The sequence below is a fragment of the Epinephelus lanceolatus genome, chromosome 16 (assembly GCF_041903045.1).
Source record: "Epinephelus lanceolatus isolate andai-2023 chromosome 16, ASM4190304v1, whole genome shotgun sequence".
In the NCBI taxonomy this organism is placed as follows: domain Eukaryota; kingdom Metazoa; phylum Chordata; class Actinopteri; order Perciformes; family Serranidae; genus Epinephelus; species Epinephelus lanceolatus.
In genome coordinates, this window is record NC_135749.1 from 14,648,040 (window position 1) to 14,665,458 (window position 17,419).

General features: G+C 41.0%; 1 protein-coding gene across 1 annotated transcript in view; it reads right to left on the reverse strand.

Moving 5' to 3' along the window:
- Nucleotides 1–4,440, reverse strand: part of slc25a13 (solute carrier family 25 member 13) — a 57,635-nt gene extending 53,195 nt beyond the window's left edge. Inside the window, exons 1-3 of the mRNA XM_033636923.2 lie at nucleotides 4,352–4,440; nucleotides 2,342–2,395; nucleotides 2,031–2,173 (exon numbers count right to left, since the gene is read on the reverse strand). Coding sequence (XP_033492814.1) covers nucleotides 2,031–2,173; nucleotides 2,342–2,395; nucleotides 4,352–4,363 — 209 coding nt within the window. The 5' untranslated portion in view covers nucleotides 4,364–4,440. The remainder of the gene's footprint in view (nucleotides 1–2,030; nucleotides 2,174–2,341; nucleotides 2,396–4,351) is intronic.
- Nucleotides 4,441–17,419: the final 12,979 nt, after the last annotated feature.

Consider the following 17,419-nt stretch of genomic DNA (forward strand, 5'->3'; position numbering starts at 1 on the left):
TAGTCGAGTGAAAGAGGAAAAATCTTTAAACCATCCAGAAGCTCCGTGCGTCAGTGCACACATACACAAAACATTTGATTCTTGGAAATTGAGACATCTCCACCCTCTAAAGTCTCTCTTTCTCTCTCTCTTATGTCTTTCTATCCATCTCTCTGTCTCACTGGGAGCGGTGAGAATAAGAAGGAGGAAAGTGATTTCCACATAACAGATTGTTACGACTGTCACTATATCCCCTGATTTACACAGTCGCGGGGAGGCAGACAAATGCATTTTCACTGTTTACATCCCCACACATACACTCAAACACACACTGGCATCTAAGTAAAATTTCTCTCACAGAGATACACTCCAAAAGAAAAGTAAGCAAGCATGCTGCCTGCCATCCGACCCCCTGCTAAATCTATTACCCCTGACTCATCTTGCTGAAATGGAGTCCTATCTGGCAAAAACAGCAGCAGGCATACGAGCTTCAAATATACTACGCTCATGTACCAACCAAAACTTATTGTTCACAAACATATTTGCATGAGATCGGGCGAGCTGGATGAAAATACAGTCACTAAAGTGGTTTGTTTTGTCTTGCGCCCTGTTCCTTTCATAAGGTTTGCTTGGATGAGCGCTCAAAAAACAATGCATTTGTGTTTCCAGCTACCACTGACGGTGCTGATGTTGCTGCATCTCTACTTTTTACATCCATCTGTTTTGTGTTCGTGAGACACAGGTTTGCAGAACAATCATCCAGACTCTTTGTCTCGTCAAATCATTTATCTATCAAAGTTCAGGAGGAAAATAACACATTGTAAAGTACGAGCATCATAAGGCCTTTACAATGTCAACTGTAAAAAAAAAAAAACGAATCACATCTAAACCTGGGTCTAAACAGACTTTTTTTTCCTGTTTTGCCCCCATATCATTTCCATTCCCCTCCACAAAACCAAAATGAGGTTTAGATACAAAGCCTGGGCCATGGGTTCCTAATAGATTTACCCTGATGCCACGGCCACCATTTATCCTGCTCCAAAGCCGCACAATGCAACGGAGTGCTCCTGAATAGCACGGGCAATTACAGTGCATGTGTGTGTTTTTCGTGTGTGTGTGTGTGTGTGTGTGTGTGTGTGTGTGTGCGCGCGTGTGCGTGTGCCTTGCTCTCTCTTTTTCCAATTCCAAAACCCCCACTACTCCATCTCACCGTCCTCTGCGCACACACACACACACACACACACACACACACACACACCTTAAAGCAGATGTAATAACATGAAACTGCGCAGCCATGTGCACTTTGCTGTTTGTAGAAGCCCAGGTGGTTACCATGGCAATGTATTTTTTTTTATTTTATCTTTTTTGACTTACCCTAACATTTTATTACCCATCATTATGTATCATTAAATACATACATATTAATGTAAAAAAAAAAAAACAGGGGTGATGGGGATGGGGGGAGGAGTAAGTGTGAAATTGGGGGTGTATCTACAAAGAAGGAAACACCTGAAAGGGGCCTTTGGTGGTTTGATGTCTCTTTGCTATATAATTCAAGTATGAACATCCATCCTGTGAATTTTTTACACCAAAGGTTTCAGTCATAGGTTTGTTTATAAAATGCAAAATAACACTAGAAAGGTAGTCACACGGGATCAAAGGGATAAATAATACATGCTCTGATAGCTTTGATAAGAGTCTTTCATAAGATTGCTACTTAGCAGTTTGCTTGATATTAATGAGAAGATAATATTGTGGCTTAAACTGAGACTCAGCGTAGCAATTTCATCGTCACATCATCAACTTCTGCCAGAGATATTTTCAAACAGTATAATCCTCATGAGACACTCTGTTGTTGATCCTCTATTTTCATCATTTTGCAAAAAATCTATGGCTATTTTTGCCCTCCATTGATCAGCAGTTATTTTATAATTATACCCTCCAAGCTGCAAGGACTATCTAATAAATTCAGTTTCGAATTCAAAGTGTACCAGCATCTTAATTCATGTGAGACATCAGATCATCTAAAAGAGAAACATCAGAATACCAACCCGTCTTTCTTCTGATCCACCACTCCAGCCAGCAGCTTTGTGGCCTCGTCCGACAGCCGGATGTCTGTGTGGGCATGTAGGAAACGGCTCACGAAGTCCTGCGGTGACATGAAGCTCTCGTCATTCTTCTTGACGCTGGCATACTGTAAGGAGAAAAACAGATACAGACACAAGGGAGGACGCACGCTGAGCCTTACAATTTGATTTTTAAAAAAAGAAACAAACATAAATCGAATGATGAGTGAAAAAGCTTCTTTCATAAGAGACCAACACAAAAGGGGAAAACAAAAAATGCATAGGTAAAATCCTACCTTTTCAAAAATAGCTTTCAACTCAGTGGGGTCGGCCCTCCTAGGCAGAACTGTCTGTAAGACATTAAGTAAACTTCTGTGAACACAACTTTTATACAAAACACCCAACTTTGCATTGTGCATCAACGTATCCAGTAACTGGCAAGCCAAGTGACAAAATAGAAACTGTCAAATTAAACACAATTTTGAGTGTAGAGACTGATTATTAACCTTGGGGACAAACATCTCATATTAAATATTCTAAACTCAAGGTTCACTTACTGGCTTTTCATGGAGCTTTTGACTGTATCCCTCTGTGGATTTTACTCAGTCATTGAAAAAGGCAGAAGATTTAGAGAGCTCTTGGAAAAGCCAGTAAGTGAACCTAGGGTTTAGACCGGTTTATCACAAGCTTAATCTTGGGTGGCAGAAATATGTTTCTTGATGTCTTGTGTAGTTTTTCCTCTCCTCTTAATCATCTCGCAACACCTCAGATTTAAATTGTGACCACTTGTTGCTGGTGTAAAGGACTGTTTTCATGGTTGACATATTGACATGTCAGTAGAAAAAGCAATGGTGTATTTAATAACAATAATGATAGCTGCATTACACTAAGGGGTATTGCACTGAAATTGTGCATGCTAGCTCACTGGGATAGCTTACTGGGACACTTAATGGAGTTGAGCCTCTTATTAATGTTATCAATTTAACCTATGCATGTCCAACTATGACACGTCAAAATGTCCACGATGTCAAAATGACAAAATGGCGTTGACATTTTGATTTGGCACCACGTGAAAGAGTGTTTCTCAAAGTCAAGGATACTTCCTTGGAAGGACTCGTCCTACAGAGGCAAGGCAAGAATCCTTCCTAGCATTTGGTGAACACACATTGGAACAGGCTAACGAGTGCCCCCAGGTGTGCGTCAGGGGGTTTCAGGGTACTGTGATAATTCTGGCACTCTCTAATGTCGTTGTACAATTTAAACAAATGTCAGCAGTGTTTTCAGAGTCAAAACTTTTGTGGCACTTAGTGCTTCATCTCTGCTGTAAATGATAAATTTAAACACTTTCATGTTTTATCGAAATCACAGTATTTAAAAAATTGCATTGTTCCACAGTGGACACATTTGAAAATATAAATTATGAGGTTTCTGTCAGTGATTTTTTTTTATGCTTGTATGATTATAAACTCCTGGCGATATTAATGCAAATAAGTGATATATTTGTCAGTATCCCACTGTGCAGGTTTCATTGAAGAGGCCTTGCCTTCACTCCCAGCAAATTCAATGCTGAAAGTGTAGAATTGTGGGTAATGGATACCTGCTGATGATACACATGCATCCTTGGAATCTCTCTGAAGGAAGGACTCACATCCTTGGTGAAATTCGGAAGGATCCTTAGTCGTTTGGTGAGATTTGATGAGGTAGGATTCTTGAAATTCAGCAGTCTAAGGATCGTTCCTTGACTTTGAGAAACACCCAAAATGTCCGAAAATGTGAGAGTGAACCAGTTTCTAACCCATGCTGGTTGTATACAAACAACCAGTATGTCTAAGTACAACCATGTTAAAACGTCTCAAGCCTGTAGAAACTGTTAAAACAGACAGTTTATGGCGGGGTGCTACAACATATAGCATCATGCTAGCAAAGGTTAACTATGACCACAACCGGGTTTTAGCCAAGACACACCGGTAACCTAGAGACAGAGGGCCTGGGCAGCATGAATTAAAAAGCAGTGTCATTACTGCCCTTTGTATTATTGTTGAAAGACAGTTCAGTCAGTTTGACTAAGCCAACTGTACATTCACTTGTTAACCGGCTACAGTAAAGCCTCAATGTCATTGCCTTATGCCCAGTGTTAACCCCGAGCACATCCTCTTAGCAGGCTAACCGGCATTTAACAGCCCTCCAGGCAGACACCCTAACCAGCGCAGAGGAGGAGAGGAGACACTCCCGGGACTGAGCAGCACCACCGCCAGCGCGACAGCTCCCCAGAAAGAGGAGAAACTGAAGTTGAAAACTCAGCTTACCTTTGCTGCCATGCTAATCAAGCTAACTGTCAACTCGTCCCGTTCACTTCCTCCTGCGTGACGACGTTCCCATGGAGATCACGCGCCGGTGCAGTGGAAGGAGGATGAAAGAGGATCAGCCGCGCACGTGGTGCAGGGGCACGTGAGGTTAACTGGTCAGTGGCTTGGGAATATCAGATCTTTTAATTGATCTGATAATGTATGAGGGTTTTGTTTGTGTTTTTGTTGGGGTTTTTTTGTTTGTTTGTTTGTTTGTTTGTTTGTTTTACAGTGAGACAGACTCTTTCTACACCTGTGCCTTATATTTAACTAGACCTACTGAATGAAAATGCCTTAAAATCTGTGCTGTTAATGTTTGTGCACACTGTGAAAGCACATTTCCTCTTTTGTTTTGTAATAAATAATGAGTCTAAATCTACCCTACTGTGTTTAAATGTATTATTAAATGTATCTTTTTTGTATTCGGATTATATTTTAAACATGCATGTTAAAAACAGTTGGAGAAACTATTGTTTTAAATGAAAAAACAACAATCAAAATAATTTCTAGGGCAATTAAATCAGATTCTGTCCCCTGCCTGAATGTGTGACCGCTATGCATGGGCCCAGTACACAGGCACAGGGACCCAAGATGCCTTGGGGCACCAGCTCAAGATCCTGTTTGAGTGACTGCGATAAGTATTTCTAAGTAGGGCTCATTCAAAACTATCCATATCCTGCTCCCTTTATTTAATCCAGATCCTATCATTTCTGATATCGAGGCTCATCTAGTATCAATTTTTTTAATGCACAAAGCATACTTAGGTAGTAGTAAAGAAATTCAAACCCTGCTTGAAAAAAACAGCATAACAGGTTTCTTTTGATGGTTTTTATAATAATTGGTATGCTACAGTATTAAACCAACAACACTTTAAAGTTAGGGTTAACCTGTAAAATACCAGAAAACGTGCAAAGCAACCTCCAACAATATGGAGGGATGCTGTAGGGTTAAGAGTTGAGGCCCTCTACATGTCTGTGCCTTGGGGCTTCTTATCTTGTGATTGCTCCACAGTGATCATGTAAAACACTGGGTCCAAACCAGAGGTCCAGAAACCCTCAGGGGTCCTAGAGGGAGTCTCAGGGGGTCTCCAGAAAAATGGAGAAAAGATTTATTTTTCCTATTTCATTCACTATAGAAGTGAGTCCGATATGAAAAGGAGTCATGAGAGTGACATTTCTGATCATAGGTTACGAGTAGTGGCGAAATATTTTTAAAAGTTTTTGCTGCAAGATGCACCTCGAGCGATATTACAAAACATGGTTATCTGTGTATGGGTTTATACTTATGCACGTTGAGACTGTACTGTACTAGGGAACAGAGGTCCATAGACGTCAGAATAAAAGCCTTAGTTCCTTCCCCACACCTTTTCATTCCTCGCAGTAAATGGTTCCTATACTTTATTTCCAGCTTTTCCAGCCCATCTGTGCTTTGTGCCAGGAGGGAAAAAGGTGCAGAGAGAATTTCATGACTACAAAAGCAAAGGTTAACATTACTCACAGCATAAAAACAATTTAAAAGGGAGCAAAAGGGCTCTAATGGCCCGACAGTCTTCAAAGAAAATGTATTTTGCGCTCAAAATAATTCATAGCTTTTTGCCGGTGGCTTTTCAGCTTCCCGGAGACCCAGCATGAACCACTGTATTTTTCCCAGCAGGCTCTCTGCTCCTCACAAAATGGCCTTCGCTAGGGCATACCTCACATCCCCTCCAAATATTGACAGCACTGAGTCCATCGCTTATTGGAAAAATGGCTGTAAGTAATGTTTTATCAGCCGATGCAATCTCCACACCTGTATTTTCCCTTGTCATATGACAATATTTGACAAGATTAATGATTTGATCCCATGACATTTTATTTCCCATCACTGTCAATCTGCCAGCAAACAACTCACTTACTTGTGGCATTTGGTGTAGGAAGCATGTAGCAGCATTTGCTTTGCTTGTGTATTATTCATGAACTGCTAAATTTACTTGAGGCATGTAAACTACAGTGTCTCGGAGCTTTGACATACAACTCTTGACTGTTTATGTGGAAGAATGATTTTAAAATTACCTTCAGTGAAATGATTTTGAGCAGCATCTCAGCCTCTATTTTTAGCAATCAAACCAACAATGATTCTGTCAGCGCCCACGGAGTAAGTGGGTAATAATGATAAACCTTGCGACCTTTGAACTTCAGTGGCTCGAGGGGTCTCCTGCCCACGTCCCCAAGGGCCCACGCGTCCTGACAGCTTGAGCGATGAGTGGCGGACTGCTGTCTCAATCTGTCTCCTCCTATTTTTAAACCCACACTAAACACAGAGCTTCCAAAATAGACCCGAGCTCTAAACAAATGATTAATAGGGCACTTAGGGTCTCCCCACTGACCAGCGAGTCCCTATTAACAGCCAATAACGGAGGCCCTCTGGGGTCAAAAGGTTTTAAGACTTTCTAATAAAAGTAACAGAGACATGGGGATGTGTTTTGGAGGAGAAAAAGTTGTGTCTCAGTTTGAAATGCTGACAAGTTAATAATCCCTTCTCAAATGGCCCTACCGCAGTAAAATGGCCAGTTTGTTCTTACTTTTATTGCTATCATCTGTCAGTCACTCACATCTTTCTTTTTTTTCTCCTGCCTCCTCTTAAGTGGACTGAAAGAGCTAAAACAGCTTTACAGTAATGTTCTCGCTGGGGCTTTATTCTCATTCCCCACTCTTTCTTTTCTTTTTTGGTTGAATGTGAATTCTTATTGTAGTTTTAGGCAGGAAATGCCTAATGGATTCCCAAAGACGTATTCATGACATGGTAATGAGATTCAAATTTGTAAGACATTTTTGACCTGAAAAAAAAAAAAAGAGGCCGCTTGTGGCAACGGCTTTGTCCTGTTTTCCTCCGCTCAAGAATACAGTTTCGCAGTCACTCTCACTATTCCTAATGTCACTTCAAAAAATGTATGGGATGGAGACACAAAGCCGAAGAGTTAAAAGCTCGAAACAACCAAGGAATTTATTGATCTGTCATTTACTGTCAAAACAGCTGTGATTGATGGAGAGCAAGGTCAGTGGCAATTATAGTGGTGTTACATTGTTGCACTGTGTTATCCCACCATAAATGTGTTGTTTTTGAAATGTGCAAGACATGCAAAATGTCATCATTTTTCAAAAATTGAAAAATTAGTATAATGGCAGTGGATATCCCTGCATGCTAACCAATACAAGTGAAATTGTGAGCACATTGTAAAGCAGTCCTTTCTTAATACTAATAAGTAATTAATTAACTAACCCAAGACCATAGAAGTCGTCATGATAAAATGATTGTTCCCTTTAACAGATATAAACAGTTGAAATAAGGCTGCCTTATATATTGTATTTGTAGTATTAAAGGATAAGTCTGTAGTTTAATTTGAGTCAGTCCCAAACTGCTGCCGAAAATATTCAATAGAGCACCAAATGTGTATTAATCCACTGCTGAAAATAGTACCAAACATATGCACTGTTTCCTCCTGTATGTGTAACATTTGCTGAAAACTACAGTGCCCAATGTGCTTTAAAAAATACCTGTAAAAAGTAACGTACCAGAATTTGTATGCAACCCTACAACCCACATAATCACAAGCAAGTTATCAGTATATAACCGACGTAATAGGGAAGGCTGTAATCACAAAGAAGTCAATGTGGTTGTGGTGGTGGATGGCTCAAACAAACATAGGACTGGTGTTTGTGTCCCATGTGACACCAAGTTAATTGTGAGTTAATGCCAAAACCTAACCTATGGAACTTTCAGTACGTAAGGTGACAACGCCCAGCCATGTTTCTTTTCCTAGACCTGACCATACATAACTTTACATTAAGTACGTAACTTAACGTTAAGTACATAAGGTGACAATGCCAAACCATGCTTCTTTACCTATGTAACTTTACTTACCCAAACCTAACCTACAGAACTTTATATTAAGTACGTAACTTTATGTTAAGGAGGTGACATGACAATGCCATTCGTGAGGCGCTAATTTGTTAGATATCATATAGGGATCGACTGATATGGTTTTTTCAGAGCCGATGCCGATACCAGTTATTATGAAACAGAGATACCGATAGCTGAACACAGAATTAAAAAATTAAACACTGACAAAGCACTACATTCAAATGCAGTTAAGCCTATATTTATTCTGGGAACTTTTCCAATGAAACAGTACAAGGAGCTGCCAGCAGCACTTTGAAAAAAACTTTGACAAGTAAACAAATGAATGGAAAAATATGAAAATAATAATAAAATAAAATAAAACAAAAAGGACAGCTCAATTAAAAGTCATGCTAAAAAGGTAGGTCTTGAGTTTGCTTTTAAGAGCCTAGAGTGGTACGTGCAGGCAGTGAGAAGCACGCCAGGGGAAAAACAGCGCAGCTAAGGAAAACAAAACTGTATATCGGCATATTGGTGGAAAAAATCACTGATACCAATAACCCTAAAAATTCATAATATCGGCCCCGATAATCGGCCAGGCCGATTATCTGTCGACCCCTAATATCATACGAACTGTTGTATGAGAGTACATAAAACTATTTGTGACTCATTTTTAGATATATTTTTTCATTAGAATCCACCAGGCTTGTGTGTGAGTGTCATAGGAAGTACTGAGAAGGACCAACACATTTCAGTCTTTTTATGGGATTTATCGATAATATAATATGATATCAGATTTATCTTTTAAACATCAGTTAAGTTGCAGACGCACTAAAGCATAAAGGTTGTTAACAAGAATGCCAGGACAACAGAGTCGTGTTAAATCTACCTTCAGGCACATAGGAAAAAATGTGCTTTTTATTAGTTTATAGGCTGTATACTGTGCTGCAGAGACTAAATTATAACCCCTTGTGAGTGACTTTGATCTATAGCTCTGTGGGCACACGGGGCAGAATTATGCCCTTAAAGTGAAAAATATTTAAAAGTGGAAATAAATGAGTTTTCAAATTGGCAAAATCAAATTTTATGTCCCCCAGTTTGGGTGGCCCTGGGCTAACCCACGTCTTAATTGTTCCAAGGATCTCTGATTTTGTTTTGTACAATGTCAGCTGATGCCCTTATTCAGCTAAGACACACCAGCAAGACACATGGCTGTTGATGGACACACCTGCAACCACTTGATTATAACCACATTAGTTCCCCACTAATTCACTATGTTTCATGTAAGAGCCAAGACTGATGAAAACGCCCATTGTGCAATGACAAATTGTTGCAAACTTCACACTTGCCAAAGTGGAAATTTTATATAACTTCGAAGTGTCACCAAAACCACACAGTAGACAGACTGCCCAGATTGAGTGGGACAACTCAGACAAATCTGTTTTGCATCAAGGACGAGAAGGTGGCGAGAAGAGAAATGATGGGAGAAAACAGTGCTGTGGGGCCAATCTGATGAAATCAACCCTCTCATACATTTATCATAAGACAAAAAAGTGATTTTTATGTCTGTTTTGACATTTTGTGCTTCCTCCGTGCTTATTTATGGCGGACTACCTCTTCCATAAGAAAAAACATTATTCTTGCTAATACGTAAAAGCCATTTTGTCCTTTCTTTATCAGTCATATAGGGAGCCTATTAGCAAAATAATAGAGTTCTCTCTGTATGCATAGTCTCTGCTGTCTGTCTAACAACAAAACACTGCCTATTATAATCTACTTTCATTTCTCCAATCAGTTGGTTGTCAAACACTATCTTTAATCACCGTACATAACATGCACTGCATTAAAGTGGCATTCTTGTAAACACCATATCTGTAATAGCGTGTGACAAGCCGCCTTTGTTTACACCATAATAACTGGGTGTTTGAATAACTTCTCAATGACTTTAAGTAACCAGCAGCCAGACTCACTCTGCTTCCATTCAGCTGTGCAGCCTGATAACCTGGACTGACGTTTGGCATGGAGTGGACTGCAGATTATACCAAACAGTAGGGCTGAATGGACTTCTCAGGCATTTCACCTGCGGCCTTGAGACATGGGAATGCATTTCCTGTGCACACATTACGGATGTAGTGTACGTCCGCTAGTCTCATTATGCAAATGTTGACGTGTGCATTCATAAACATGTGAGACACGAGTAGTTAATATCAGCCCTACCCATACACATTTATTTGAAGCACCAGCTTTGCTTCCTCTGCAGACTCTCCCTCTTTTAGATCTGCCAACCTAAACCTTAAGGCGGGCTGTCTTCGCTACAGCTTCTGGATGAATCTGTTTAGTATCTTTCAGTTCAGATGAAGCTCTACACTAACCATGCTTCAGGGCATCTGGGATGGGCCCGGGGCCTGGCGAAGCAGGGGAAGGGGTGGATGGGAGCTTTGAGATGGTCCAGACGGGCTAGTGGGCAGGCTTGAGCTCCTCTCTTCCACAACAACAAGGACCCACGCTGAAGCACGCTCAGACCCTGCAACCCGAGAGGGCACAGGGGTCCTCCAGCCTGCCTGGGCTGGGATAAATGAACCCAGATGCTTCCCGCAAATGCAGAGCGACCAGGCTGAGGGAATGAAGGCAGGGGGAGTGGGTGGTGGAGACAGAAAAAGAGACCTCTTTTTCTTTTTTCTTACTCCCCTAGTGGAGGCAGTTATCTGTCAGATTCCTGTGCTTTCTCATAACCACTGATCACAGAGGCCTCCGTGCAAGGAGCATTGTGGGAAATGATCAGAGGGGCATTTGTCTTTGAAGGAGAATGAGAGCAGAAGCAAATCTTTAAGTCCTTTCCTGTTCCTCTTCCTGTCAAGCTGCCACCTGGACTGAGAGGGAAGGAGGGAGCGAGAGAATGATGGTCGCATTCGTCTAAATGACTTGATTGAAGTTCAAGCTGGCACAGGAAGTTTTAGAATGTAACATGAACAGTGTGATTAAATGAGGGATTTTTGGTAGAGGTGCAGGGTGGCTATACATCTTGATCCAGGACGCTATACTGTCACTCTAGTTGCAGTGTATAATACCTGTCTCAGGAATAGTCTGTGTTTTGCAGAGTTAGATGAAAAGAGCAATACCGCACTCATGTGTGTGTGGTAAATGTAATGCAACAGCCAGCAGCCACATAGCTTAGCTTAGCACAAAGCCTGGGAACAAGGGAAATGGGCTAGCCTGCTAACCTTTTTCTTGGCCGAGTGCATCCACCTGCACCCAGCCAAGACATAGTGCGGCAAATGCCCCGACAAAATCAAAACATGCTGTTTTTACACTATGATTTTTTTGTATAGATTAAAGGGACTTGATAGATAGAAGTGTTACCTAGCTGTTTTCTTATGTTTCCAGACTAACCTAACCTGTTTATGCTAACCTAAGATAACCAGCTGTTGACATTAACCTTATATTTATCAAAATATAAGTCTTCCCATACAACATAACAGTTGGGATTTTCATCGAAAGAGTTGGTATTCATATTACCGAAGTCAACGTGACATCACAAGATCGCTGTCATCTTGGTGGGGAAAGTGGTGTGTACTCTCTGGTCTATACACTGCAAAATCTTGAATGAGCTTCAGTTTTTCACCCGTTGTGGTTAAATTTACAACCATGAGTGACATTTTCATTGAAGTATATTAAGGCCAACATGGTGTTCTAAGGCAAGATATGAGAGCAAACTTGCCCTTGCTAGAATGACATGGTTGGTATCAATGGATACTTTAGGTTTTCTAGTTTGACGTGGTGCCACTAGCTTCAAACTATCTTAAAAAAAAAGCACTTTGAACTGACCAAGCCTGGGCCTATGACCGCCAAAATGCAAGACCAAACACATGGACTCGGAGTATCACTATTACACCATATTCATGTGACTTATTAGTACTGTTTAAGATTGGTTTATTATTCTCACCTGCTTTGAAATGGGTTGATGGCTGCCAGTCAATATTTTCCTTACACTCCCTCAACTCTGGTATGATCAAAAACTGGGGTCTTGGACTTTTGGTCTTGTCAGTCGTACAACCAGTCACACAGCAGCTCTTAAGCATGTTGGAGTGTTGATGTCACAAAGAAAACAATCTTAATTTGCTGCTTTTCCGTGCAGTTCTCTGCAGAGCTACAACTGTACCGTAAGTGACCTTTCCCCCATGCCATATTCGCACAGCAACAACTGACTGAAAGTGGACTTTGCAAAATGGTCTTCATTTCTTGACTGATTTTCACTTGTTTGCTATTTGCAACCTGTGACCCTATCTTCAGCAAGAGGTGGGTGGTGTGGTAAAAAAAAATAGCTGCATGAAAACATTGTAATGCAGATACCTCTTTCTATGCTTGGCGTGGACGTGGCGCTTCAAAGCTCCTTTTCCACTGCAGACTACAGCGATGTGTTTCTCACCAGGGACCTCAGGAGTAACCTGTGTCACTACCAATCTGCCAGCCTCTCCTGATGCCATCCAGATGCCCCATCCTGAAACACACACCGGCCTCTTTGTTTGCTCCACTTGAGGTTTAGGGCCCTTTTTTTTCACCAAGTTAGACATGCACTAACCCAGATGCACATTAACCAAAAATACACACTTTGAAACCAACATGATGTTCGGACACACTCCACCACACATGCACACACCCACATTCACAAACCACCCCCTGTCTGAGGTAGATGCAGCAACGAGGAATAAACGACAAATTTCCTATTTCATTTCAGTAAGTCTTGCCTGCTTAAGCTCACTCCTAACCTGCCTTGCCACGTCGGAAGAACAAGAGTTAAATTAGAGAGGACTAAATTTCCTGAAATGAAATGACTGTCAACTCAACTTTGCTCCATCATCTCAGAAGAGTGCAAGAAAAATACCCCAGTCCTTCCATTCTGTTTTTGCGCACTGAATAGCAAACAGAGTTTGAAATATCAAAGGCAACCGTGGTAAAAGGCTTCACTCTTAAATGAGTTATGAAGGAAAGTTGAGTTGTTTTAGTCTGTCTTTGATCTCGGAGATTTGTAGTGAGGCAGTAACATGTAGCTCCTGTATGTGTGTCATCATGACCATTAGGAAGTGTTGACATCTATCTGATTAAGATGACAAAACAGCAAGCACCTGTGAGTAAGTGTGCGTGTGTGCGTGCAAATGTCATTCACATCTGCTGAAAGTAACCATGTGCTTGCATTAATGCGCTTTTTTTGCATTGCATGTGTATGTACGCTTCGCATGGGTACTTTTTTGGTACATTAGAGTGAATTTGGAAGAGTGTGCATTTTTGTTCTTCTTCTTCTTCCACATCTGTGAGTGTGTGAGGATGAGAGAGTGCATGCCTGCGTGGTGTGCTGGCTGGCTGTCCTGCCTCGAGGGGAGATAAATGGCTGAGTGTTGTTGTTGTCCAGAGAGCAGACACTCAGACAGCCGCTCACACATGATTAATTGTTTCCTTGTTGGGACTGGGACCAGTTGACTGTGGCTGGGCCAAGGCCTCCCACCCAGCCTTACCAGACATGGGTGTGTGTGTGCGAGAAAGTAAGAGAGTGATGAAAGGAAAAGACAGCGAAAAAGAGAGAGGGAATGTTATGTCCTATTTTATGAGTTTGTCTGTCATTGTACTCCCTTTTTAAACATATGCTATTGTTTTGAGCCCGGCCACACAGTGAAGCGGTGAGGTTTCTTTGGTCGAATGTGGTGAAAATGATCGATGTGAATTGAGGGGACGATTTGTCCAGCAACCTTTTTATGTTCACTTGAATTGGATGGTGCGATGTTAAAGGTCTTTAATGGACTTTTTCCTGCAGTTGTTTCTCACCCTTGTGCAGTTACGATGCAGATACTGTGGCAAGTAATTAACCATGCTCTAATTACTTGATCCAAGTGAAAGAAGCTCCAGCTATTGCCTTGAGTCATGGCTGCACATTGATTTCTCATAGGTCAACACTGCTCAGGTTGATCCACTGTGATGCTGGGTTTTATGGGAGTGCATGAGTGAGCCTGATGATTGATTAATTACAATTATCAGAGGCCTGATAATTCACCAGAGATGATAATAACATCAAGTGTGCTTTACTGCTCTGGCGGAAAAAGCCTCTCCAGTGTCTAAATTGTCCCCCCCTATTAATTTCTCTTCCTTCACTGTCCAATGCTTTTAAGTGCAGCAGGACAGGTGAATGGCTGTTACGGTGTGTGTTCAAATATTCAAGGTTTGGGAGGGGATGGGTAAAAATTGGGAGTAAAAATAGAAAACAAACACCCTAATTGCCAGGTATCATGGGTGTACGGAAAGGATACACAGCGGGGGGATGTTGTTGCCACAGACGTCACAGTTAAAAACACGCTGCCATCCTCGCAGGGCCGTTCGGCTCGGTTGCACACTGTGGTTTAATGATGGCATGAGGATGACTCACATGCAACACTGATTTACTTTATATTAGACCCTTAATCACAGCAGCTATTATGCCCCCTTTGTGTTGGTAAAAGTACAGGACTCCACTAAGGCTTGTGTTGAGTAGATGCAAAACATTTACTCTGTGAGAATTTCCGCTTCACTTAGGTGTGTTATTTTATGGTGTAGGCTGCTTGTACGCTACTATCAGCCTTGTTTATCACCAAGTTGGTTGCTCATGGATGACTCAAGTAGCACTGGTTTTGTTGAGGTTTTACCAAGGTCTGTACTGTGTCATATTTCACAGATGTTGAAAACATTACTTTACAAAGAGTAACTACAAAAACAGTTAAGAAAGAAAGGTAAAAAGTTTTAAGCTCCTTAAAACACCGTTTAAGAGTTATAATAGTTGGAAAACATCAATCATTAATAGCCGCCAAAAATCCTCAAAGAAAAAAAAAAATTAACCAGACAGCTACTGCACCAGATGCTTAGACAATCTAAAGGCTGCAGGAAAAAAACATTGTCTTATTTCTTCTTCAGCCCTCTACTTTTGAACTACATAACTAGTCCAATGAATTCATTGCTAATGACATTTAAATATGTGAGTTTAAGGTAGCTTAACCAGATCAAATCAGATGAGTTTCACTGGAGTCATGGTGCGCTCCATTTGCACCGGGAAGTTGGAATTTAGAAGTTCCCAGTCAAAAAATTCCAACTGGAACGCCCCTTTGAGTCGGATTTCCGACTCTGAAAGTTGGACGAACCTCACTAACCCTCAAGATCAACCTCAGAATCCAGGATGGCTGCTCTATGCATCAGCAGTAGTGAAAGCTGTAGTAATATACTGTCGTACACAGTACTGTCCGACTTCTACCTATAGACACGTTGCTGCAGTGTGTGTACGCACACAGTACAGCTTAATGCTAATTTGGCTAGAACTGGTATTGCTAACAATATCTTAGTTTTCCCACTTGTTGTAAGCCTACTGGAACATGGTCAACTTGGGTGTTAGGTCATTCCCAGCTCCGCCCTCTGACTTATGAAGGAAATGGAACTCAGAGCTTGAGGCTATAGACGGCAGTTACTGACACCCTGCATAGCTAGGCTAGTTAACTTTAGCAGCACTAGTTCATGTAGTGTTATTTTTCTCTCCACTATGATTAGATTTTACCACTGCCTTATTTATGTGGTAAGAAATTTAATTACTAAAATGCTGGAGCATTAAAATTGATTTTCAAATGTGGGAAACACAAAACAAGTGGGTAAATTAGCTTTAGCTGAGGCTATCTAGTTAACGTTAGCTGTAACTGGCCAACAGTCACTGCAGTTTAGTTTTAATCTCAGTTTTCCAGAACATAAAAATTTATATTTTGTTTTTTTACCCCAAAATTACAAATTTCTGTGGCATAATATTTTTTGGGTCAGACTCTGGTTTGCACTCAGTGTTGTTTGCTCTTTGTAGAGTAGCAGTAGACTACTATATTAAATTCTCTGTACTCTGTTTTTCGCCTTTGTAAAATTATACATTTGTCTGTCAAAGACCTTCAAGACGAACAGTCATAAACTGCAAGGCTGAAACAGGGCACTCATAATCCGTCCTGACATCAAACCAAAGTCGTGTGTTTTCATAGTGATTCAACCACCAGGGATAGCGCTAAACTGAAACATACCCATCTGCTTCTTTCTGTGTGCCAACATGTCAGATCAGGTTAAAATCTGAATGGGTTTAAGTGACGGTGAGGCCGTGGCGTGATCCCATACTGTCTCAGATATCCAGTGTCATGTCCACATGTTCAAATGGCTTTATCCTCATTTTTAGCTGAGCTGTGATGACTCTCATAAAAACCAAGAGAAAAGCATGAAATGTAACCCAGATATTGTATCTGTTCAGTGCATGTGTAACTAGGTGGAGTCAAATATTTCCATTTTAGAAATTCATGTTCCCCTCAACCACAAGTATTACATTGTGGGTCAAAGTATGGTGCTCGATGCTCACTGAAGTGTCAAAGTGAAGACTTGTTTAGTTTTCTAAAGATCAAAGTAATAGCCTAGTAGTTTCAACATATGCATTTATTAATTAAAAGGCTTTTCGTGGCTTGAGTTTGGAATGATGTCTGCTGAATCTACAGTGACAGAGATTAGTTACCTTGACATTATGAGAAGAGGGAGGACATTAAAGGGGCTCTCCACAAAATTCAGAGTGTATGAGTTGCCTGGACATGGTTCTCAAGATAGAGGTGGCTGAGACGGTAGCTATAGCAGCTATGGTGCTAACTCCATAAACAGTGCGAAACAACAGCAACAGTGCTGACAGAGGTAACAGTGTTAATGGGGCAGAACTGGAGGGTGGGTGCTACACCTCCATGACATCCCGATATCAGCGGTAACCGCCTTATCAGCACAGTACAAAGTGGCGGCAATGAGCTAACATATATGCACTAACATTCTCTGCCCAGGATGCCATTGCTCCACTATAACTTTAAATAGCAAGTGGTTTGCTGTGATATTAACGCTCTGAATGTTGCATACAAAACCTTTAAATCACACACAACTGCTCTGGCACAGAGTTAAAAGAGAAGATTGATACAACTACTGTGATATTTTTTCAGATATTTTTCATGTATGAGGCAATAGCCAGCAACCAGTTAGCTTAATTTAGATGAATCAGAAACCAACAACTCAACCTTTCACGGTGGGCAGTGTTACCAGTGGGACAAACCACACCCTAAGACTAGAAATAGTGGTCCTCTACTAAAATAA